The 26984-nt window shown below is 34.8% G+C and overlaps 1 protein-coding gene across 1 annotated transcript in view; it reads left to right on the plus strand.

The window, feature by feature from the left end:
- The window catches only part of LOC114342587 (regulator of G-protein signaling 17), a 224723-nt gene that overhangs the window by 137255 nt on the left and 60484 nt on the right, over positions 1 to 26984 (plus strand). The window contains exon 6 of the mRNA XM_050641366.1: positions 26599 to 26822. Coding sequence (XP_050497323.1) covers positions 26599 to 26822 — 224 coding nt within the window. The remainder of the gene's footprint in view (positions 1 to 26598; positions 26823 to 26984) is intronic.

Below are 26984 nucleotides of genomic sequence, written 5' to 3' on the forward strand. Positions count from 1 at the left end.
GAAAGCTTACAATCCAAGGATGGTACTTAATGTGAGAAATTTGACCTAGGCTGTCTGTCCGTCTGTCCGTCCGACTGCGAATATAACTCCTCCGTCACTATACCAGGTAGAATAACAATTGAGGTGTCGAATGAAAGCTTATAATCCAAAGATGGTACTAAATAAACGAAATTAGACCTAGGACTTCCGGTTTTATAAATGCGACCAGAAGTACTGTTTTATAGTCACCGGAATAGTACACGTGATATATTATTCGACGCTACTTCGCAAGTTGAGAACAAATATATATTCCCGGTTTCATGACTATCTGTTCATCTGTCTTTCCGTCCGCGAATACAACTCCTCCATTATTAATACAGATATAATAACAAATGAGGTGTCAAATGAAAGCTTATAACCCAAGGATGGTACTAAGGATGAGTAAGGATGAGAAATTTGACATCGGACTTCCGGTTTTAGAGTTGCAACCGTATGAACTGTTCTAAAGTCACCGAAATAGTATAAGCGATATATCATTCGACGTACCTTAGCAAGATGAGAACAAATTTTGGTTTTGGATTTTATATCATTTCCGCTTAAAAAGTTCTAACCAGAAGTGCCGTTATAGTCGCAGAAATAGTACATATAACACATCAATCGAAGCGTATTGAAAAGTTGAGTTTTAATCTTTAGTTCCTCTTTTGAAGTCATTTCTGTTTAAACAATGATGACACAAAGTTTAGTCAAAATGACTCAAAATTAGTAAAATCGTATATCGATCGATGCAAAGTTACACGAAGCGTTCAAATATCGACTTCTAGTTCTACTTTCGATTACTTTGGGTGAAAACCTAGGACTTACGAAGTTCAATTACTTGTTTATACAGGGTGTCCAGAAACTCTACCGACAAACGAAGACAGGAGATTCCTCAGATAAATTTAAGACATTTTAACCCAATTCTTCTAGTCCGAAAATGCTTCCTAAGGGAGCTAGAGCTCTTTGAAGATGGCGTCTTGTAATTAGTTTTTCTTAAATAACTCCAGAAAGCTTTTATTTAGAAAAATGAAAATTGGTACGCATATTTATCTTCCAAAGATAAATCGATTACATTTATTGTGAATTTCTAGTACCGGTCATACGCGTCCGTTTTGGGTAGGGCAACGGTTATTTTATCGCATAACTTTTATGTCTTTAACTTTTAAGCATGTTTAACACTGGATTATTAAATTATGAGGTATGCTAGTAGTAAAAGGTACTTTTGCTTTAAGTCGGTAGAGCACACCGTTTTCCAGAAAAATCGATTTGAAAATTTTTCGCTTTTTGAATTTCCAAAAAAAATTTAAAAAAAAACCTTTAGAAAAACGGAAACTGGTACGTTTTATATTCCAGAGACGAAACGATTTCATTAATTGCGAATTTCTAGTACCGGTCATATGCGTCCGTTTTGGGTAGGTCAAGGGTTATTTTATCGCATAAATTTTTTGTATTTAATTTTTAAGAATTTTTGACTTTAGATTATTAACTTGTGAGGTATTCTAGTACTAAAAGTTACTCTTGCTATAAGTTGGTAAAAACACGTTTTTTTTTGAAAATTTTTTTAAATTTTTTTTAAATTCAAAAAACGAAAAATTTTCAAATTGATTTTTCTAGGAAACGGTGTCATACCTACTTAAATCAGGAGTAACTTTTGGTACTAGAATATCTCATAATATAATAATCCAGTATCAAAAATGCTTAAAAGTTAAAAACAAAAAAGTTATGCGATAAAATAACTGTTGCCCTACCCAAAACGGACGCCTATGACCGGTACTAGAAATTCACAATGGATGAAATCGATTTACCTCTGGAAGATAAATATGAGTATAAATTTTTGTTTTTCTAAATAGAAGCGTTCTGGAGGTATTTAAGAAAAACTAATTACAAGACGCCATCTTCAAAGAGCTCTAGCTCCCTTAGGAAGCATTTTCGGATAGATGAATTGGGTTAAAATGTCTTCAAATTACATGAGGAATCTCCTGTCTTCGTTTGTCGGTAGAGTTTTTGGACACCCTGTATTATAGTCTTTTTTCTTGACATCATCCTGAACATAATGCAAAAAGTTGCAAATTTCTAGGTACCTACTGTACTTAATTCAAAATTGCTTTATTTTGTGCTAAATGCCCTGGTCTATAACCATTATTTTTGTTAATTTGAACTTTCTTGAATGATTTTTTTTATTTTTTATGGAAATTATTTTTTTGAGTTTTTAATATTCGTTGAATACGCAATAAATTCTATTTTTATCATGAAAGGGATGGTATCTATAGAGGTATAATATTGATGTCAAATTTTACAACTAAAAATCATTGAATATCTACCTCGTCCGCGTGGTTTCAGTAATAAAAGTGACTTTATTAATTTTATAAAACATGTTATTATTTTATTATAAAACATTATAATACATTATAAAACATACTAAAAGTCAGTTTTATTACTGAAACCATGTGGACGCGGTAGACATTATTTTCAGATATAAAATTTTAATTCAGTATATACCTATATAAATATCTCATTAATTATAAATATAGGAATTAATGTGATTTCAAGGAATAACAAAAACGTGAAAACAATAATTTCATGAAAAATAAAAAAAATAATTGAAGAAAGTTAAAATTTGCTGACTAATTCACTAAATAACTAATGTTACTTCCGGTATAAACGGAACTGTTACGGCACGTATTCATACAAGGGCGAACCCCGCTCCGTGTAGCAGATCCACATAGTGGATACGTCCGTGAATCCCGCTCGCCGCTCACCCTCTTCGATCCAACCGGTTTGCGGTTTATACGTAGGGGAGCTCATAGCGTATCCATTCGAGCTGGTTCACGGAGCGGAGTTCACCTTTGTATGGATACGTGCCGTTAGAACGTTCAAATATTTTAGACTAACTATATACTAACCCTTCAAACTAGACTAACCCTTAACCACTGACATGCGGAATGCCCTACCGCGCCAAAAATACATTTTTTCGTAAAACTTGTTTTATAAAAGATTCGTAGAACACTATTAGACCAGGGCGCATCTGTAAAAATATTAGTACATTTGGATGTTGACAGGTGACTCATATTTTTTTGCAGAAATTGATTGAAAATAACTCATATAGTAATATTTGAGTTATCCTCCCACTCAAATAGGCCTGGAACATTGTTTAAATAATAAAAATGTCAAAAAATTAAGGAAAAATTCGATTTTTTTTCTTCGTTTTTTGATTATAACTTTAAAACTATTCATTTGCGAGAAAAATTGCATTGACATCAAAGTTGCGTAATTAAATTTCCTACAATATAGGATTAGCTTAAAATTTTAAAAATTGTCACCCTTGTTGCAAAATAGCAATAATTGCGAAAAATCCATAAAAAACAAGTATTCGTATTTTACGTTTTTCAACCATTTATTACACTAGGACTTTCATATTTCACCCAGAAAAACTTTATGATATAATAAAACAATACTGTGAATTTAATTAAGATCGGTTTAATAGATTTTGCAAAATAAATATTGCAATCCAGCTTTCGCAAAAAAAATTCATTTTTTCAAAAGGTTGCAGGACTTAAGAATACTTTTTGCATGTAGAAGAATACTGTATCTTTCATTTTCAATTTGCAAAATTAAAATCGGTTAACTACCACGACGTCAAGAATTTTTTTAAATAAACATAATTTTTGATGCTACGCTCAGGACAGCGGATACGTTTGCTCTGATTGGGCATTCCAATAACCTTTGATAATGATTGATAAATTTTAATTTTTATTACATTTCGATATAAATAAATAAATTTGTTTATTGCAAAATAAAAACACATACTCTGTCCTTTGAAATAACACTTTTTTTAGCAAAAACTTTCTTTGTTAATATATTTTAACTTAGAGAATAAAAGTTTATTATTTTTAAACATATGCAATTGTTTAAACAATATTTCATAAACAATAATCAAATTAGTTTGATTTTTGTGGAATTAAAATCTTAAAATACAACAAAATATAGAGCAAGAAAATAATATATTAGATAAAGATTGGAAGAAATTTTGGTGGAAATCAACTTGTGTGAATCGAACACCGCTGTCCTGCGCGTAGCACCAAAAATTAATGTTTATTTAAAAAAATTCCTGATGCAAAAAATGGAAAAAAAATTCCAAATTGCAAATGAAAGGTACAGTATTCTTCTATATTTAGAAAAAAATCAACTTGCTATGTGCTTTATTTTCAGTCCTGCAACATTTTGAAAAAATTAATCTTTTTTGCGAAAGCTGGATTGCAAAATTTATTTTGCAAAATCTATTGAACCGATCTAAATGAAATTTACAGTATTGTTTTATTATATCATAAAGTTTTTCTGGGTAAAATATGAAGGTCCTAAGTCTGTCATAAATGGTTTAAAAACGTAAAATGCCAATACTTGTTTTTTTTATGGTTTTTTCGAAATTATTGGTATTTTGCAACAATGGTGCCAATTTTTAAAAATTTTAACCAATCCTATATTATATAAAATTTAATTACGCAACTTTAATGTTGGTGCAACTTTTCTCGGAAGTGAACACTTTTATAGTTATAATCAAACAACGGAGAAAAAAATTGAATTTTTCCTTCACTTTTTGACATTTTAATTATTTAAACAATGTTCCGGACCTTTTTGAGTGGGAGAATAACTCAATTATTATTATATGAGTTAATTCCAAGCACTTTTTTCAAAAACTATGAGTCAACTCTCAAGTATTTAACAAACAAATTGAAACTAGTTGTTTTAAAGTCAACAGCTTAAAATATTTCAATGTAAAACGCAAGAGCAGCTTGTACTAGCCGTGCTGTGTTTCGTGGATTATCCCGGCGAGCTCTAATTTTTTGTTTTAAGCATATCCCACAAATACTCTATAGGGTTAAGCTCGGGTGAGCAAGCAGGCCACTCCAAACAATCGATATCTTCTGCTTCAATTACGTCTCTAGTCACTCTAATGGTATGTGGAGGTTCAATATCATACAAGAAAATTAAATTTTCTCCTGTTGCACCTCTTCAGAGCCTAACTGCAGGTTATCAACATACCTGTGAGCAGTTAAAGTTGATTGGATGAAAATTAAAGGAGTTTGTTTACGGATCACAATTCCTCTCCAGAACATTACACTTCTCCTTGTATATTTGTGAACAGATCTGACAGTTTTCATTCTTGCTTGTCTTCCTCGACCTCTAAGTACACGATTTCGTGGGTCATCTGATTTTACACAAATCCTGACTTTTTCTGAAAATAGCACATTTTGTCAATTCCCAATGTTCCAGTTTTGATGGTGAAGACACCAATTTAGGTCAATTTTATGCTGACTGGATAACTCGGGAACCCATAACTGTCTCCTGATGTATACTTCTTAGCACGAACTCTTGTTCTTATCGTTCCAACTGAAACAGTTACCTGTAGCTTCCAAAAGCTACCTTTGAAGCTACAGGTGAGAAATGGTTGGGTGTCTTCCAGCTGATTGGACAATTAAACGATCGTGGCGAGCCGTTATTACTTTTTGGCGACTTTTCCAAAACCTAGCATAGGTTTTGGACAGAACGCCCTATGTTACGCCTAGCTCTACAGTTATGTCCCTCTGAGAACATTTACTTGCTCCACAAGACCAATAATCTTTCCCCGTTGTAAGTTCTATAACCCCACATGACGCATATTTTCGTTTTTGAACGCAAAAGTTAGTTTATTTATTTTCGTTCAATTTGCAACTCAAGCAAATAACCTATATAGACCAGGCATTTAGCACTAAAAACACCCGAATAAATAATTTTTTAAATACAGCACCTAGAGACCTGCGGTTTTTTGCATTACGTTGAGGATGAGGCCAGGAAAAAAGTCTACTATTCAAAAATTGGTGGAAATGCATAATTGTACTGTAAAGTGCATAAAATGCATCAAAAATTGCATAAATATAAAAATAAAGTCAAAATCAGTATACTAAGGAACAAAATTTATTATTTGGGGGGTTTTTGGGGTCACTGAATACGATTACGGCATCAGAACAGACCACTGGATCACCTGGTGCCCAAGGTCACGGCAAGCGACGTCATCTTCTGGGGTTTCGAGGGTTTTCGGTGTCAAATTGGTGCAAACGGATTACTCGGGGGGTTTTTGAGGTCGCTAAACACGAGTATACCATCAGAATAGACCACCGGATTACCTGGTGCGCAATGTCACTGCAACGGACGTCATCTTCTGGAGTTTCGAGTGATTGCGGCATTAAATTGATGTAAACGGATTACTCACTGGTTTTTGTGGGGTCGGTAAACACGAATATGTCATCAAAACTGAGCTCCAAAGTACCTAGTGCCGAGGTTCGCTACTAGGATACGTCATATTCTGGGGTTTCGAAGATTTTCGGCATTTAATTGATGCAAATGGATTACTGGAGGGTTTTTGAGGTTGCTAAATACGAATATCCCTTCAGAATCGACACCTTGTGCACCTGGTGCTCAAGGTCACTGCAAGAGACGTCATCCTCTGAAGTTTTGAGGGATTTCGTTATTAAATTGATGAAAATGGATTACTCGGGGTTTTTTAAAGTCGTTAAACATGAACATGCGATCAAAACAGACCATCGTAGCACCTGGTGCACGCGGTCACTCCAAGGGGCGTCATCCTCTGGGCGAGGTTTTTCGGTACTATATTGACGTAAACCGATTACTTATAGGTTTTTGGGGTTTCTGAACACGAATATGCGATCAGAACAGACACCGGACCAGCTGGTACCTAGGGAACGCCATCTTCTTGAGTTTCGAAAGTTTTCGGTACTAAATGAATTTAAACGGATTTCTAATGGCTTTTTGGGGTTGCTGAATACGAATAAGCCGTTAGAACACACACTGGAGCACCTGGAGGCACGTTATCTTCTGAAGTTGCGTGAGTTTTCGGTACCAAACTCATACAAACGAATTACTTTTGGGTTTTTGGGGTTGGTGAATACGAGTATGACTTAGATGAAGGATTCTGGAATATCTAGTGATTATGATGATCAATAATAACGCCAACGCATAATAACATTGTCATAATAGAATATAGTAAATCGATCTGGAAATAAATAAAAAGAAATATTGTCAGATATAAATAAAGTTTATATAAATTTTATATAAACATAAGTAAGAACATTGAATAGCACAGTCAGTCCCTTGCAGTGACCATGGTCACCACGTGCCCCATGGGTCTGTCTGTTCTAATGGCATATTCGTGTTTGGCGACCTCAAAAACCCCCCGAGTAAATCATTTGCATCCATTTTATGCCGAAAACCCTCGAAAATCCAGAAGATGACGTCCATTGCAGTAACCTTGAGCACCAGGTGATTCGGTGGTCTGTTATGATGGCATATTCGTGTTTAACGACTCAAAAACTTCCCGAGTAATCCATTTTTATCAATTTAATGCAGAAATCTCTCAAACTCTAGAAGAGGACGCCCCTTGCAGTGAACTTGGGCTCCAGGTGCACTGGGAGTCGGTTTTGATGACATATTCGTGTTTAACGACCTCAAAAACCCGTAAGTAATCCGTTTGCATCAATTTGATACCCGAAACCCTCGAAACTCCAGAAGATGACGTCCCTTGCAGTGACCTTGGGCACCAGGTGATCAAGAGGTCTGTTCTGATGGCATATTCGTGTTTAACCACCTCAAAAACCCCCTGAATAGTCCAGTTGCATCAATTTAGTGCCGAAATCCCTCAAAACTCCAGAAGATGACGTGCCTTAGTAGCGACCCTGGGCACTATGTACTCCGGAGGTCAATTCTGATGACATATTCGTATTTAGCGACCCCTAAAACCCGTAAGTAATCCGTTTGCATCGATTTAATGCCGAAAACCATCGAAACTCCAGAGGATGACGTCTCTTGCCATGACCTTGGGCACCAGGTGATCCAGAGGTCAGTTCTGATGGCGTAATCGTATTCAGTGACCCCAAAAACCCCCCAAATAATAAATTTTGTTCCTTAGTATACTGATTTTGACTTTATTTTTTCGCTGTGTCTAGGTACACGCTAACGTGTACGCAAATCAAAAAGTTAGGTACACGCGAATTAAACTTCAAGCCAGTGATGTCATTATTTAGCGTGCGCGGTGACTTTATATATTGGTACACGCTATTTTGATATTTTTAGTGTTTGTTTGATAGAATAGCTATTTGTATAACAAGGGAGGAAAGTGCTAGTTTTCCTCCCGAGAATGAAGTTTACTGCCCGACGCGTAGCGGAGGGCAGTAATCATTCAAGGGAGGAAAAGGCACTTTACTCCCATGTTATACATATGGTTTTTCCACCTTCCTCAAATAACAAGTCATTTTTTGCATTTTTACTTAATTTATTTATGTAACTAACCAACAAAATTTATTAGAACTAAAACAAACAAGTAGGTACAATATAACTGTCAACTGTCAAATATAAGTCAAATTATTAATGTAAACATTGTTAAATCAGAATAACAATTTACTGTTTTTTACCATTCTGCAAAATACAGAGTGTTTTTAAATAAACGTTAAAATGTATAGATACTTACGTAATAAAAAATAGATATTGTACAGGGCGTCAATAAGTTATATTTCATGAATGAAATACCATGACGTCACTTTTACTTTTCCTCCCTAGGGAGGAAAAGTACAACTTTGCTCCCTACAATCAGGTCCGGAAAAGTATACTTTCGGTAGAGGTAGGTGGAAAAATATTTTTATTAAAAGAAGGGGAAGGGACGCAAAACTATTCAGATGTTTCAAACATAATTGTAATAAAACAATATGCATATAAAAGTATATATTCAGGTTAGCAAAATAAATATTAGTTAATATGATATATACAAAATACTGCTATAATAATTTTTATACGTAAGTTAATTATACCAGTTTATATTGGTGTTTATTTTTATTTATACAGGGAGTTGAACTTGTTACGATTTTCATAGAAAATTTGTTATAACTTTGTAAATACCCTGTATAACATAATAAACCTTTATAATTTTGTGATATGGAAGTTAAGAAGATTTCGAACATAAAATAAAATATAGGGTGTTCCATTTAAAAAACATAAGTTTGGTCCGCCAGTATATTATCGAACGCCCTGTAACATTCTAACTAATTTTAGTAATTTTGCAATATGAAGCTCAAAGTTTGCTAAAATTTTGGATACTAACTTTTATTGCTATCTATTACTATAGCGGATCTACTGAGCTTTATCACACTAATCAATCGCTCCGTATATTTTATCTTATTACTTCTGCTACCGTTAATCACGAATTTTTGTCTCTTATCTTTTTCATATTGTTTTAGAATGTTTTTAAACTCATTAAAAGAACTAAATAATTGTCCACACTCCATATAGTTAATTTAAAAAAAAACACTAAACAAGTAAAAAATAAGGAAACTCTTTACAAATCAATATTAAAGTGTAAACCTAACGCGATTAGACAAATTCTAACCACACTCTGACACTCGTGATACTTACAGATACTTATTAATACCACAGCATACACGCGGCTCAAATTAGCGTGTATACCAAAAAACCCAGTCATAGTACACGCTAAATAATGACTTCACTGACTTGATGTCGTTTAAGCGTGTACCTAACTTTTTTATTAGCGTACACGTTAGCGTGTACCTAGACACAGCGTTATTTTTTATATTTATGCAATTTTGGATGCATTTTATGCACTTTACCGAGCAATTATGCATTTCCACCCATTTTTGAATAGTAGACTTTTTTCCTGACGTCATCCTGAACATAATGCAAAAAACTTCAAGTCTCTAGGTGCTGTATTTAAAAAATTATTTATTTTGTGCTAAATGCCATGGTCTAATACCTTACCGAGCTGTACTATCTGATTGTCTTGTTTATTTTCAATAAAAACCTTTATTCTTCGCAATAATAACAAGTTTTTTAAAAGAAATAAATATTACTTTGAAATACATGGTGATTCCGTGTAAGTTTGGTTGTATATACTATTAACTGCTCCAGTTTTAGTATGGTTTAGTTTGAGTTACGTCTAAGTTTTCTTGCGGTATCACGTACCGAATGCCAGTGTTTACGTTTCTATAGTTAAAACCAGTCCAGTGTATTATTTCGCTTTTAGTATGGCAGCAAGTTCATCCAGTTGTTCTCAGTGGCGTAGCTGACAGGCCCGCAGGGCCCGCAAGGCGGGGGGGGGCCGACGTTAGGAGGGGCCCCTTAAAGCCTTCAAGCCTAATACTTCTATTATCTTTAAATTGGGGACCAAAACATATTTTCATAATAAGCATCAAAATAGGAAATTTGGAAGGAAATAATGAAGCGGGTGCAATTTGAATTTCAAGCGAATTGACGTAACTCTTACTGTTTTCGGGTGCAATTTAGCGTTTCGTACTTTCGTGGACATGTTGGTAGATTAGATGAAAGTGAATCCCAAAAAAGGTAATTTTTATCGGTGGTTCTTTTACTAGCCAAATATTATCCTGTTTTGGCTAAATTAATCGATAAAAACAATAACTAAAAAAACAAATTACTTGGGCCCCCAAATACAAAACGAAGTTATAAATTTGCTGGCTTAAGAAACTGAAAACAAATTGATTAATTTAAAAAAAATTGTTTCTATTCAATAATTGATACCACTCAAGATATTTCGAAACACGATCAGCCTAATTTTATTTTCTGGTATGTAACTTGCGATGAAAATAATTTATCTTCTAAAGCAGAAGTTGTTTAAAGTTTTTTGGGATTTATTCGCATGTTAGACCAAAGTGCAGAAGGTCTTGTAAATGAAATTTTAAAATTTATACAATCAAAGTACCTTTTCGTACACAACCTGAACCTAGTGTTGAATGATGCCGTTGCTGGTGTACAGGAGTTTTTTTTAGTGCAAGTATTAAAAAATAGAAGATAGTACTATTACTATGTACTATTATGACTTTGGATCCATCGCGTTTGCCAACACTTAAAAGGTTATTAGTCCAGGGCGCATCTGTTTTGACATGGACGTTGAGAGGTGACTCAAATTTATTCTTCGATTTTGGATTATAACTTTAAAAGTATTCATTTTCGAGAAAAATTCTACTAACATAAAAGTTGCGTAATTAAATTTCCTACAATATAGAATTGGTTAAAAATTTAAAAAATAGTCACCCTAGTTGCAAAATAGCAATAATTGCGAAAAAAAACATACAAAATCAAGTATTGGCATTTTACGTTTTTCAACCATTTATGCTACATTTAGGACCTTCATATTTCACCCAGAAAAACTTTAAGTTACAGTAAAACAATCATGTAAATTTCATTAAGATCGGTTCAATAGATTTTGGAAAATAAATTTCACAATCCAGCTTTCGCAAAAAAAAATTCATTTTTTCAAAATGTTACAGGACCGAAAATAAAGCAGATAGCAAGTTGCATTTTTTTTGCTTATAAAAGTGTACTCTACCTTTCATTTGCAATTGCAACCATTGCACGGCGTCAGGAAATTTTTTAAATAAACATTAATTTTTGGTGCTACGCGCAGGACAGCGGTGTTCAATTCACACAAGTTGATTTCCACCAAAATTTCTTCCAATCTTTATCTAATATATTATTTTCTTACTCTCTATTTTGTTATATTTTAATATTTTAATTCCACAAAAATCAAACTAATTTTATTATTGTTTGTGAAATATTGTTTAAACAATTGCATATATTTAAAAATAATAAACTTTTATCCTCTAAGTTAAAATATATGAACAAAGAAAGTTTTTGCTAATAAAAGTGTTATTTCAAAGGATAGAGTATGTGTTTTTATTTTGCAATAAACAAATTTATTTATTTACATCGAAATGTAATAAAAATTAGAATGTATCAATCATTATCAAAGGTCATTGGAATGACCAATCAGAGCAAACTATCCGCTGTCCTGCGCGTAGCACCAATAATTATTGTTTATTTAAAAAAATTCCTGACGCCGTGGTGTTAATCGATTTTAATTCTGCAAAATTGCAAATGAAAGATACAGTACATTTCTATAAGCAAAAAAAAATTCAACTTGCTATCTGCTTTATTTGCAGCCTTGTAACATTTTGAAAAAATGAATTTTTTTTGCGAAAGCTGGATTGCGAAACTTATTTTGCAAAATCTATTGAACCGATCTTAATGAAATTTACCGTGTTATTTAACTGTATCATAAAGTTTTTCTGGGTGAAATATGAAGGTCCTAAGTGTAGAATACTTACTTACTTAGTCCTAAGCCTTTCTACCTTTAGGTGTAAGGCTGGTGGAGTTGAGTTTGGCATTGTAGTCTCCATGCTTTCCGATCTTGCGCTAGGTTTCTTGCACTTTCCAATGTCAATCCCTTCTTCTCGACTTCTTTCCTGATTTCATCTACCCACATAACTCTTGGTCTCCCTCTTTTGTTTTTCCCCTGCACTCTCGTTTCGAACACTCGTTTTGTTAGCCTCTCGTTCGACATTCTACACACGTGCCCGAACCATCTAAGTTGTCCTTCTACTATTTTTTCATTGATTGGTTCTAGTTTTAGGTTTTGTCTAATTGTTTCGTTTCGTATTTTGTCTGTCCTTTTTCTGTTTGCTATTTTCCTCAGGAACCTCATTTCCATAGCATTGACTCTGGATTTTTGTCTCCCCGTCAATGTCCATGTCTCGCTGCTATACATGATTGTTGGTCTAACTACTGATTTAACGACTGCCGTTTTTACTTTTTCCGGTATCCCTTTTTTCCCAAAAAATGTTGTTTTCATAGTGTTAAATAAGCTTCCTGTTCGTCCCATTCTCTCGTTTATTTCCATGTCTTGTTTACCATTTGATTCGATTATTACTCCTAGGTATTTAAAATATTCCACTTGCTCTAGTTGTTTCCCGTCTAATTCTATTGCGTGTGTCTTCCTCGTATTTGAAATTATCATTGTTTTTGTTTTCTCTGTATTAATTTTCATATTTATGTTTGATAGTTCTTCTTCTAGGATTTCAAGATTGTTCTGTAAGTCTTCTCTGTTTTCTGCTATCAATACCATGTCGTCTGCAAATAGTAGCTCCGATAGTTGAGTCTGTTTCATTTGCCAGTATCCTAATGTTAGTTTTCTCATTCTTCTCTTGGCTTTCTTTATCGCTTCATCCAGTACCACTGAGAATAGCAGTGGACTCAGCACGCATCCCTGTTTGACGCCTTGACTTGTAGAAAATTCTCTGGATTCCTCGTTATTGGTTCTTACTGTATTTGTATTATTTTTGTACATATCCTTTATTACTTCTATTATGTGTCTGTCGACTCCCCTTTCTGTTAGTGTCTTCCAAACGTCCTTTCTTCGGATTCTGTCAAACGCCTTTTCCAGGTCAATGAAGCACATATGTATCTCTCTATTTTTCTTGATTACCTTCTCACTTACTTGTCTTAATGTGAATATTAGGTCTTGCGTGCTTCTGTCCTTCCTGAATCCACACTGTGTGTCGTCCATAGTTGTTTCTATTTGTGTTTTTATTCTTGTCTCTAGTATTCTTGCTAATACCTTCCCAGGGATACTTGATATGGTGATACCTCGGTAATTATTACAGTTTCTCTTGTCTCCCTTTTTGTGTATTGGTAATATAATGTCTTTCTTCCAGTCCTTTGGTAATTCTGCTCTATTTATGATATCATTCATTAGTTCTTTCATGCTATCCATTCCCTCTGTCCCCATGAATTTTATCATTTCCGGGGTGATATGATCCTTGCCTGGTGCTTTGCCCAGTTTTACTCTTTCTATTGCTTTCTCTAATTCCTCTCTTGTTATGGATTCCACTTGTTGTTCTTCATTCCTTTCTTGTATCTCCCCTATGTTGTCCTTGTCTACATGAGTTAGCTCTTTGAAATGTTCTCTCCATCTTTCCATTATTTGTTTTTCTTCTGTTAGTACGTTTCCATTCTTGTCTTTTATATTCGGCATCGTGTGCTCTTTCTTTTGTCTGAGTTGTTTTAATGCGCCGTAGAAGAGTTTTTGGTTTTCCCTATAATTTTTTGTCATTTTTTGTCCAAATATCTCCCATGACCTTTCCTTTCCTGCTTTCACCGCTATTTTAACCTCTTTCCTTTTTTCTTTATATGCTTCGTAATCTTCCGGGTGTTTTGTGCTTAGGTATCTTTTCCATTTGTCTTTTTTGTTCTTTATTTTCTCTCGTATTTCTTCCGTCCACCATTCTGTTCTCCTCATGTTAGTGTTTGCTATTTTTGCTTTCCCGCAAGTTTCCTCAGCTGCTTTGATTATGCTGGTTTTTAGATATTCCCATTTTTTTTCTATATTTGTATTTTTTGCCCTACCTTTCAAAGTATTATCTAAGTTTTCTTGGAATTTCTTCTTATATATTTCCTCTTTTAATTTGTAACTTTTTATTTTTTCATTTACTACCTTTCTTCTCTTTTCTTCTTTTTCCTCTGTTGTTCTCATTCTCATTATTACTAGATGGTGGTCACTGCCAATCTCCGAGCCTCTTTTCACTTTCGTATCCTGTACTCTTTTCCATTTGTTGCTGCTTACCAAAAAGTAATCTATGATTGATTTTTCGTTTCTGCTGTCTTGTACTCTCGTGTATTTGTGTACTTCTTTATGTTTAAATTTTGTATTTGTTATAACTAGTTTATTCTCCATACATATTTCTATTATTCTTTCACCATTTCTGTTTAGCATTTCTTCTCCTTCTTTTCCCATGCACTCCTCTATTCCGCTGTTGTTGTTTCCGACTCTACCGTTTAGATCTCCCATTACAATTATGTTTTCTTCCCCATTATCAATTTGCATTTGGAGCTCCTCGAAAAATTTATCTTTCTCTTCCTTTCTTGCATCTTCATTTACTCCGTAGGCTGTTATTATTGTCCATATTTCTTCGTCCATCAGTTTAATTTTCACCGATAATATTCTCTGGTTAACATATGTTTCTTCTATAACGTGTTGTAGTCTATTCGGTGCAATTATTATCCCGACTCCTTCTTTTGCTCTCTCTTTTGTATCCGCTCCTACCCAAAGTAACCAATATCCTTTGTGTATTTTCTTAAGACCTTTTCCTTTCATCTTCGTTTCTGTTATTCCTAGTATTTCTATTTTTTGTCTTATCATATCTTCTACCAGTTCTTCCTCTTTTCCATTGATGCTTCTCACATTCCATGTTCCCATTTTTATCTCTCCTTTTTTCTGCAATCTAGCTTTCCCCTTTTTCCTATTTTCATCCTTGTTTACCTTTGCATCATCTTTTTCCCTATCGCTTTTCCCATTCATTGCCTTGGTTGTCATTGTTGTGGGTCCGGTCTCATTATTTTCTTTTAGTTTTTTGAAGTCCCTTCCCCGATATTTCTGTGAGTTAGTATAAGTTTCTCTTTATTATGGTCCCATTTCCACTCCTTTCCATTAATCTCCAGTTTCATATATCCTATCTTCGTAGTATTACCTTTGTCTTTTTCTTCTTTTGCCATTTTCCTAATTTTTGCTTGTATTTCCCTTTCCTTTCTTGTTAAATCTGATTCTATATACACCTTTTGTCCCTGTAGATTTTTCAGTTTTCCTTTGTTTTTTAGTACACTCATCTTATCCGTTAGGTTTTCCATTTCTGCTACAAAGATTTGGTCGCCGATCTTCACCGCTCCTCTCAGTCTGACCTCTAATTTCAGATTTCTTCCTATGAAGTGTTCTACTGACTCCTTTATAGGCTTTCCGTCGGTAGCATCTAGTGTTAGGCCTTTTAATACTATATTATTTCTCCGTCTATCTTTTTCCAATTGTTCTATTCTATTGTTTGCCATTTTTAAACCTTCTTCCAATTTTTCGTTTTTTTCTTTCAGCTCCTTAATATATTCCATCGTTTCTTTTTGGTCTTTCCGTATGGTTCTTATTTCTGCCATCATTTCATCATTTTTCCACATAACTTCCCGCATCATTTTTATCATCTCTTCATTTGTGTCGTTGCTTTTATTCGGTGTTCGTCTCGTCAGGTTACTCTTTTCAAAATATAATTTATCTTCTTTATATTTTTTCTTCTTAGATTCTTCGTCGCCACTATCAGATAGTTCTTCATTCTTTCTATAGGTTTCCTTTCGGATTGTTCCTGTTCCGCCACTGGCCATTTTAAATTAAATGTTAACCTCAGCACTAATATAAATATTATTATTATACACTTAGAAGTTTATTTTTATTTCGCACAAGAACGCTTTTTAAGTTTAACGATTATCGATAACGATAGGTCTTTTAAAAAACCGGTGTTTTTATTGTGATAGGTTTCGAATTCGAAATTACCTTATCGCCAATACACCTGCCACACGACCTCTCGCCTCGCTTGCCAAACTCGAAGTGTAGAATAAATGGTTTAAAAACGTAAAATGCGAATACTTGTTTTTGTATGGTTTTTTCGCAATCATTGCTATTTTGTAACAAGGGTGACTATTTTTTAAATTTTTAACCAATTCTATATTGTAGGAAATTTATATACGCAACTTTTATATCAGTACCACTTTTCTCGGAAATGAATACTTTTAAAGTTATAATCAAAAAACCAAGAAAAAAATCGAATTTTTCCTTAATTTTTTTGACATTTTGATTATTTAAACAATGTTCCGGACCTTTTTGAGAGGGAGGATAACTCAAATATTATTATTGGATTTATTTTCAAGCAATTTCTGCAAAAAAATTTGAGTCACCTCTCAACGTCCAAATGTACTATTTTTACAGATGCGCCCTGGTCTATATGTGAAACCCGGTGGTCATCCAGACATGATGCTGTCATCGCTTCGAGCGTCGAGCTTTCGGACAAGTAATGAAATCTTTAACGAAAATTTCATTGCTATCTAAAAAACGATGAAAAACTATAAGTTAATGCATTATTAGAGCATATGAATAATTTTGAATTTGTCGTTAACATTACTATTTAATCTAAAATACTTAACATTATTAATCTAACATCAACACTTTTGCAATCTTAAACGGCAGAGTTAACGGTCGCCCTTCAACTTTTTGAAAAAACTCTTGATAATCTTCTAGAAATGAGAAATTCGTTTTCCGAAACTTTAGCAAAAGCAGGAGTAGCAGAATAGTGGGGTATTATACCGAAATTTAAAAATAAACGGATAAAACGTATAAAATAATTTTATCTACTCTGTGCCATATTATGTATAAGTTTTTAGTTTGTGAAAACTGTCATTATAGATAGCAGTGCGTGAAGGGTTTAAAGTGTACGTGAAGTAACAATGTATTTTAAATGGGATTTACGATTTCGCACACTTTCAATGGGTTTTTTGGCACACTTTCATATAATCAAATATCTTTAACTTACGCGTTGTCATGGTGATGACAATATGAGCAATGACTTACAACAAAATTTTTGACAGTTTTGTGGTTTGAAAGTAGTTAGGATTTTTAAATGTCGAAGTTCTAAAAATTGTAGATTAGAAATGAGTTCCAGTGACGAAGAGTTACAGTTTTTTTATTTGTTTATCGTAGATAAAATATTGTATGAAACTATGCGTGAAGTACTTTTTGCGAACTTACGCGATGTATAGCAGTCGCTCCGTTGTCGCTCGTGCTCTAAAAATCGCGTGCGTTCGCAAAAAGCATACTTCACGAACTGTTTCATAAATAACTATTACGATGAGCTCAGATGCGACGAAAAAATAACTTTTAGCAAAAAAAGTTTTGTAGTTAATGTTTTCAATATAAATTTAGATATAATATTGCAACAACTTACTAATAGGTTTGTGTTTGTCGGATTTCGGATTAAGATACATGTATAATAGGTTTTTATGTCTATTCCCAAAAAATCTATTAACACTAACTAATGAAGACTTTTTAAAGAAAGGCCAAATATTGTCATTTACACATATTTTAGTAATTATACTGTTATTAGTTGTCGTTATGTTTATAATACGGGGGCCCACAAAAATTGTCGCGGGGGGAGGGGGCCGCAATCTTCAGCTACGCCACTGGTTGTTCTATCTAACTGCTTTCAACATTATTTTACTATTTTTTAGTTATCGATACTCCAAGTATTTTTGTAATTCAGGTTATAAAGGATATTGTAAGAACCTCCACCATTTTTTTAATATTATGCAAGCGTTCGTAATTTTCTTGAAAAAATAAAGTTTATTTTATTTGGAAGCAATGTGAATAATTATTTCGTAGTGATGTAAAAAACAAATACATTGATATTATTGAAAATATTGAAAACAAAGGAGAATAGGCAGCGGTATGACATACCGGTTGTCAGAGTCTACGTCATGAAACAGTCACGTCAGTAGTTAATTGTTAAAAATGTAGGTCAAAGGACATAAGTGCTATTTTTTTCAAATTATATATTAAGTATATATAAATTATTATAAATATTATATATGTTCATTTTTTGTACATTTGGGTTCATGGTGTCTTTTTACTCTGTCTGCAGCGATTCTGAAGAGTTCTATTGTTGTTTTCCTACTCTACTGCTTTGAATGTTTCAACCAGGACATGCGTCGTCTCCCCGGTCGTCTTCTTTCTTCCACTTTTCCTTGTATAACCAATCACATCAACTTATATTTTTCTTGTCTTAGTATGTGACGAATTTATGAAAATAGAATACTGGAAGAACTTAAGGCATTAAAAAAGGAAAACCAAACAAGAAAATTCTATAAAACTCTGAATAATGCAAGAAAGGAATTCAAACCAAGGTAAGACTACGTATGGATAAGGAGGCGCACTCAATACAAAAGAAGAAGTATTGAAAAGGTGGGTGGAACACTATAAAGAACTACTTACTATCGAAGTAGAAGATCCAAATCAACCACCCCCAGGAGCAAGCAACAATACACCATTAGAGCCTCCATAAATTCAAGAAGTATCTTCTTCTTCATGTACCATCTCCTCTAAGAAAGTTGGCAACCATCACGGCAATTCGCACTTTCGATACCGCTGCTCTAAAGAGATCAGCAGAAGTGCAATTAAACCAAGCTCTCAAATTGTTTAACCAGGAGATGCGTCTTCTTCCGCGACTCCTTCTACCCTGTATTCTTCCTTGCATTATTAATTGTAACAAGTTATAACGCTCGCCCCTCATAACATGTCCCAGATATTGTAGTTTTCTGACTTTAACTGTATTTAAAACCTCTTTATCTTTTCCCATTCTTCTCAACACCTCGATGTTCGTGACTCTATCCACCCAACTTATTCTTAATATTCTTCTGTAGGCCCATAACTCGAAAGCTTCTAATCTGTCCGAAACATCCTTCTTTAATGTCCAAGCCTCCAACCCATAGAATAATACGGAGAACACGTAGCATCTCAGAAGTCTTATCTTTAAAGAAATTGTAATGTCCCTGCTACAGAGTACTTTTTTCAGTTTGTTGAAAGCATTTCTTGCCTGTCCTATTCTTGCTTTAATATCTTCTGTGTACTCATTAGTTTCATTAATTATTGTACCCAAATATTTATATTTTTCAACCTTTTTAATTTGTTCTCCATGTATTGTTATGCTTTCTTGGCGCTGCTGAGCTTTTGTGATTACCATAAATTGTGTCTTTTTTGTGTTTAGGGACAATCCGTTTTCTTGGCTGACTTCTACCACTCTGTCAACCATTTGTTGTAAATCTTCAAGACATTCGGCTAATAAAATAGTGTCGTCGGCAAACCGTATATTATTGATTGGTCGGCCATTTACTTTTATTCCCGTGGTTAGGTCTTCTAGTGCTTCCTGGATTATTTCCTCTGAATACAAATTGAACAAAGTAGGAGACAGGACACAGCCCTGTCTGACGCCCCTCTCAATCTGTATTTCATTTGAAAAGGCGTTGTTCTCTTTTACCACAGCTATCTGATTATAATAGATAGCACTAATGATCCTGATGTCCCTCATATCTAAGTTTTTCTTTTCAAGTAATTCGATAAGGCGGTTATGTCTGACCTTATCGAAGGCTTTGTTGTAATCCAAGAAACACATATATACTGGCTGATTAACATCCATGCACCTTTGCACAAGTACATTTACAGCGAACAGGGCTTCCCTCGTTCCCATTGCATTTCTAAATCCAAACTGCGTGTAGCTTATGTCCTGCTCAAGTTTGTTATGTATTCTCCGGTGTATAATTTTTAAAAATATTTTGAGTATATGACTCATTAAACTTATTATCCGGTGGTCTTGGCATTCTTTTGCGTTTGGTTTTTTTGGCAGTGTTATGAACGTTGACAGCAGCCAATCTCTGGGAATGATTCCTGTACTGTATATTGTATTAAATAAGTCGACCAATATTCCAATTTGCTGTTCTTCTATTAACCGTATTATGTCTACAGGTATTTGGTCAGGACTTGTTGCCTTGTTGTTCTTTGTTCGCTTTATCGCCTCTAATACCTCATCTTCTGTTATGTCTGGGCCGTTGTCGAACTTTTCCTGCTCTAGTACTATCTCAGTCCGTTCGTCTTTAAATAGCTCTTGAATATATTCCTGCCATCTTTTAAGCCTTTCACCGACGTCTATAATTATTTTGCCGTTTTTATCCAGCAGTATGTTTGATTTTTTTCTTAATATTTGTGCCTGTTATTTCCCTAATTTTCTTATGAAGGTTTAAGTTATCATGTTTCTCTACCAACTGTTCAATCTCTGCGCATCTGTCACTATAACATCTTTCCTTTGCCTCTCTGATCTTTCTCCTTATTTCTGTGTGTATAATATTATACATGTTTTTGTTTTGGTTTTATAAGATCGCCTTGCTTCCATGAGATCTAGAATCTCCTCGGTCATCCATTCATTTTTATTCTTAATTAGTTTAGGTGTTAGTGTTGTCTCACATGTGCGGATAAGAGCATCTTTTAACATGTGCCATTTCCTGTTCGCATCTTCAGTAGGAATAATTTCTATTTTGGTGAGCTCTTCTTTAATTTTTAGTGTGGCTTGCTCTTTTGTTGATGGATCTCTCAAACGAGATACTTGTATCGTCTCTACTTTAGTTTTAACCACAGTCTTCTTTAGATTAATTCTAAACCTTCCTACAACTGGGTTGTGATCTGATCTCACATCAGCTCCAGGGTATGATTTTACTGATTTTATGGAATTTCGGTATCGTTTGCAGATGATAAGGTAGTCAATTTGGTTTCTGATGACGTTATGTTGGTTATCTGCTGGTGATTTCCATGTATAGAGTCTCCTGGTCGGCAGATCATAATAAGTATTCGTGACAATAAAATCGGTCTCTTGGCAGAATTGAGCCAATCTTTCTCCTCTCTCGTTACGAGTGCCCAGTCCAAAGTTTCCAATAAAATCACCTTGACTTCCTCTACCGATTTTTGCATTTAGATCTCCCATTACTATTGTAACGTCTCTAGACTTGGTTACTTCTAAAGCTTGTTGTAATTCGTTATAAAACTGTTCGAGTTCTTCATTCGATTTATCTGCTGTGGGAGCATATACTTGAATTATATTGACTCTAGACTGGGCTGTTTTGAGTGTTACCATCATAACTCTATCCGAGATGGGTAAGAAGCCAGTTACAAATTTCTGGATGGTTTTATCAACTAATATCGCTACTCCGTTCCAGTGATTTGGGTCATTGTCATTACCAGAGTAGTATATCTTTGTTTGGCCTACTAATATGTCACCTGAATTGGGCCATCTGGTCTCACTTAGTCCTAATATTTTTATGTTAAGTCTTTCCATTTCCTGAATGACATTATGGACTTTACCTGCTTGGTATATTGACTTAACATTCCACGTGCCTATCTTCATGCACTTTTTGTCGATTTTAGTCTTCTTTTTGGGCGATGTGTTACTGATGGGTATTTCACAGGGATTTCGTTTGATATCGACCTGAGAGGCCCTGTGGTCTATCTGTGATTTGCCTCCCCTGCCGGATCTTGGTCTCCGATATCCATGATCAGTAACAGAGTTACTTTTTTGTACAGCCATGACAATTGTACTAGGGATATCCGTATATGATCTTTAATGTAGTGGTTTCCCCTTGCCTTCTACATCCTTATGCCGTTGACCGTTTTTTTTTTTGTTCATCCGCCTTCGAGGTCGATTTCTCAACCCCAGGACAAAAGAGTGCCCTACCACTTATTAACTCATTCGCCCGAAGCCGTTGGTCGGTAAGTGGAAGATTGCTTATACCGGCAATCATTCGGTGAAATTATCGCCATATCTGGCTACCCTCACTTAGTTTAGCCTGCAGACCAATGCAGTTGCCCGGGGTGTGGCACGTGGAGCCATAAATGAGAGTTAGTTGTCTTATGAGGACCAGTTATCAAGAACCATCTCCCGTCTATGACGCTTGATGTGGTTGTTTCGATAAAAGGTGCTACCTCTATAACACAACCCCTACACCTCAAGAAGTATGTGATGCAATAAAACACCTAAAAAATAATAAATCTCCAGGAAGTGATGGCATACCAGCGGAACTTATTAAATGTGGAGATGCTACTCTGACTAATCAAATATATAAAATAATACTGAGAGCCTGGAACGAGGAACAAATCCCGGAAGAGTGGTGTATTGGAATCGTTCGCCCGCTACACAAAAAGGGTGATCAATTGGAATGTAAAAACTGTAGGGGAATAACCCTCCTTAACACAACTTACAAAATATTTTCAAGTATCTTATATGGTCGCCTAAGTGCACATTCAGAGGAGCTTCTTGGAGAATACCAAAGTGGTTTTAGGCCTGGTCGAATAAAAACAGACCAGATTTTTGTGCTAAGGCAAATACTGGAAAAAACCAATGAATTCAATATCGACACATACCATTTTTTGTAGATTTTAAATCGGCCTATGATAGTGTCCTAAGAAATAAATTGTATGAAGCCATGGATGAATTCCACATCCCTGATAAACTTATAAGATTGGTTATGGGTACAATGCGTAAAGTTGTTTGCAAAGTTGAAATACAGGGCGGACAATCACAGGCGTTTGAAACGCATGTTGGGTTGCGACAGTCAGATGCGCTGGCGTGTCTTCTTTTCAACATAGCTCTGGAAAAGGCGGTCAGAGATGCTCGAATAGACAACAGAGGAAATAATTTTAATAAATCATCCCAAATTTTGGCATATGCAGATGACGTGGACCTAGTTGCCCGAACAACATGCAAGCTAGAAGAAATGTATACCACTTTCTCAAATGCCTCAAAAAATATGGGCCTGCAAGTAAACGAGGAAAAAACTAAGATGATGGAATCAACACCCAACAAGAGAGCCAGAAACATTGGTCACCAATTCACGGTTGATAACTCTACCTATGAGAGGGTGAACAAATTCACATACTTAGGCTCCCTGATTACCAAGGAAAACGTTATGATGGAAGAAATCAAGCGAAGGATAATCCTAGCAAAAAAATGCTATTTTGGACTGAGTAGACAAAATGTATGAGAAGCAGAAACTTAAGTTAAAAAACAAAAATAACTATATATATAAAACCCTTATAAAACCAGTGTTAACATATGGATCGGAGACATGGACCATCTCCAAGGCAGATACAAACCACCTAATATTTGAACGAAGGATCCTCAGAGGAATATTCGGTGGCATCTGTGAAAATGGTGTTTGGAGGAGGAGGTACAACTACGAGGTTTACCAGAGATATAAACATATATTTGGTGGTAAAGACGTAGTATCTCTTATAAAAATAGGAAGACTAAGATGGGCAGGACATCTAGCAAGATCATAGCAGAACAACCCCTTCTAGAAGAATCCTTATGTCACAACCTGTGGGAAGTAGAAATAGGTTTAGGCCAAAACTCAGATGGAAGGATGGTGTGGATGAGGATGGGAGAAAAATAGGAGCAGCAAACTGGCAACAGTTGGCAATGGATAGGACTGACTGGCCTAATAGACTTGGGAAGGTCGAGGCTCTTTCATAGGGCTGTAGCTCCATTGATGATGATGATGTATGTGACCAAGGTAGCTCATTTTTCTTTATTTCGTAGAGTTTTTCTTTTTTCATATTTCAATTTTATTTCATTTTTCTAGAAGGGTATGAATTAAAAAAATGTCCCAATATTGAGTATTTATCTTCCTCTGGCATATTCATAACTGCCCTTTCTCAAAAATCACTTGAATTATAGAAATAAATTGTACAAAAAGTGTAGTAAAATCGCACAACTAAACGCAGCCAGTACGTGTTACGAAGTGACAGCTGTCAAATTTGTTTGGTTGGGTGATTTGGGGAGCGGATAGTGCCAGATGACTTCATATATTTAACTACCTGCTTTAGGGATCGATAGGGGATTATTGCGCCGATGGTACCTGGCTGTAATGCGCTCTCGATAAAGGGTCCTTAACCTATGGGCACGATTGCGCCAGCAGCAGAGGTAATTTTAACAGCACGATAACTAGGTACTTAATTAAAGCTTTAAACTAATTAATTAAAATATAAGTGTGTATATCTCAAATATAGGTGTACATCTTAAAAATAGTGATGCCTGGTTGCACCAACAAATCTTAAGCTCCAGCTTAGCCCAGTTCAGCTTATTGATAGCGTCACTTTAAGTCTCACTTACGTTGCACCATAATTTTCGATTCTTATCTATGCAATCCACGTGGCAATCCATTGTGGCAAGCTGAAAATTGATCTAAGACTTAATGGTGCAACGCGCATTTTTCGTAAGCTGAGATTAAGACACGTCTTAAGCTTAAGATCTGTTGGTGCAACCAGCCATAAAAGATGTTTTATACTTATAAATACAGGGTGTTTCATTGGGAAACGGAAATACTTTAATGGTGAATAGAGGTCACCGAGGCCGTTCTAGGTATACTAAATTTTTTGCCCTACCGACTTTTATATCCGAGTTATAGGGTGTTTTATCGATTTTGCTCATTTCTTTCCTAAGCCATAACTTTAAAACTACCCTGTATATTTTTTTAATATTTGGTACACATATGTCTCATTCAAAACCCAAACGACCGACATACTAGTCACAAGAAAAATCCAGGTCCGGATTAACAAAAAATTATAAAGTAATTGTGACCTTAAAACAACACCCTGTATATTGAAATTTTGAAAATCTGTTTGCATATTTGAAAAGAGCACAAAAACTAAGTCTAATGGTTCGCTTCGATTTTTCGGCCAGACAATTTTTTGACTTTAATTTTGAAATTATATTGAATTTTTTAAGAACTCAACATTAAAAAGCAGGTATTATTAACTTTTAATTATAAATTAATAAATTTATTGAATATGTGCTCATTTTAAAATGAATAAGTACTTATTTACCACATTGGAAAGACCCAATTATTAATCACAAGAAAAATCCAGGTCCGGATTAACAAAAAAACGTAAAGTAATTGTGACCTTGAAACAACACCCTGTATACTGACGTTTTCAAAATTTGTTTGCACATTTGAAAAAACCACAAAAATCCGAGTTTATCGGTTCACTTTCATTTTTTGTGCAAAAATTTATTAACTTTAATTTTGAAATTAAATATATTCAAATTTTCAAATCCAGGTCCGTATTAACAACAAAATACAAAGTAATTGTGACCTTGAAAAACACCCTGTATATTGAAATTTTTAAAATACATGTGCACACCTGAAGAGAGCACGAAAAACTAAGTTTAATGTCCCGCTTTAATTTTTTGTGCAGACAATTTATTGACATTATTTTTGAAATTATATCGAAATTTTTATTATGAGTTCCCAGAGTTCTTAAAAATTTCGACATAATTTCAAAATTAAATTCATTAAATTGTCTGGCCAAAAAGTTGAAGCGAACGATTAAACTTAGTTTTTTGTGCTCTTTTCATACCTATGTGCAAACGGATTTTGAAAATTTTAATATAGAGGGTGTTGTTTCAAGGTTACAATTACTTTATATTGTTTTGTTAATCCGGACCTGGATTTTTGTTGTGATTTGTAAGTGGGTCGTTCGAATGTCGTAAATAAGTATTGATTATTTTTAAAATTAGTATTTGTTCATTAAATTTAATAATTTATAACTAGAAGTTAATAATACCTGTTGTACCAAATATTAAAAAAATATACAGGGTGGTTCTAAAGTTATGGCTTAGGAAAGAAATTGGCAAAATCGTTAAAACACCCTGTAACTCAGTTATAAAAGTCGGTATGACAAAAAATGTAGTATACCTAGAACCGCCTCGGTGACCTCTATTCACAATTAAAGTATTTCCGTTTTCCAATGAAACACCCTGTATAAGTGCGTAAATCTATATTCTTACATAAATTCTTATATTTTATTTTCATTTTCTTTATCCAAGGAAGACATTAAGATATTACGTCACCACGTGAGGCGGCGCAATTATACCCAGGAATAAGGCTACGGCTCCACGGGCGAAAAATTGACGCTAGCAGTAGCAGTAAAATGAACTTAAGGTTCCGCGGAACGGAATGGGAGTAGCCGAACTGGACCGACTACGCACAAGTCCTGTAGTCGGTACAGTTCGGCTATTCCTATTCCGTTCCGCGGAACCTTAAGTTCATTTTACTGCTACTGCTAGCGTCAATTTCTCGCCCGTGGAGCCGTAGCCTTAGTGACCGAGTTAGTTCGGCACAATCGTGGCCTCAGTTGAACGTAATACCTCAGGTGAAATCGGCGCAATCGTTCCATATCCTCAGGGACAAGAATCGGCCCAAAATGCTAGTTTTTGAAATTTTCGTAAATTTTCTGTGCGTCCTACCTATAAACAGCATATTTTTCAGGTATCATTGGACGCTAGAGTACGTGAAATTGTGAATCGCAATATGGTCGAGCCGACCCCACAGATGTTTGAAGAGGCACAACTGCAGATTTACACTTTGATGCACAGGGACAGCTATCCACGATTCATCAATTCACCGTTATACCGTTCATTGTCTCAGCAACAGAGTGGTTCTTCTGATCCTGAACCTGATGAGACAACGGCTATGGTCAATATGGTCTCTGAGTAAGTCTTATTTAATACGTATTTCCTTATAAAAAATTATAAAAATTAGATTTTGGTGTTAGTATTGAGAGTTAATTAAATGTAAGACCAAGTACTTTCCATGTAGGGGTAGTACATGAGTTTTTTCCTTGATTTTCCTTATGATTTACAATATAATTACTA

Source organism: Diabrotica virgifera, chromosome 10 (assembly GCF_917563875.1).
Source record: "Diabrotica virgifera virgifera chromosome 10, PGI_DIABVI_V3a".
NCBI lineage: Eukaryota > Metazoa > Arthropoda > Insecta > Coleoptera > Chrysomelidae > Diabrotica > Diabrotica virgifera.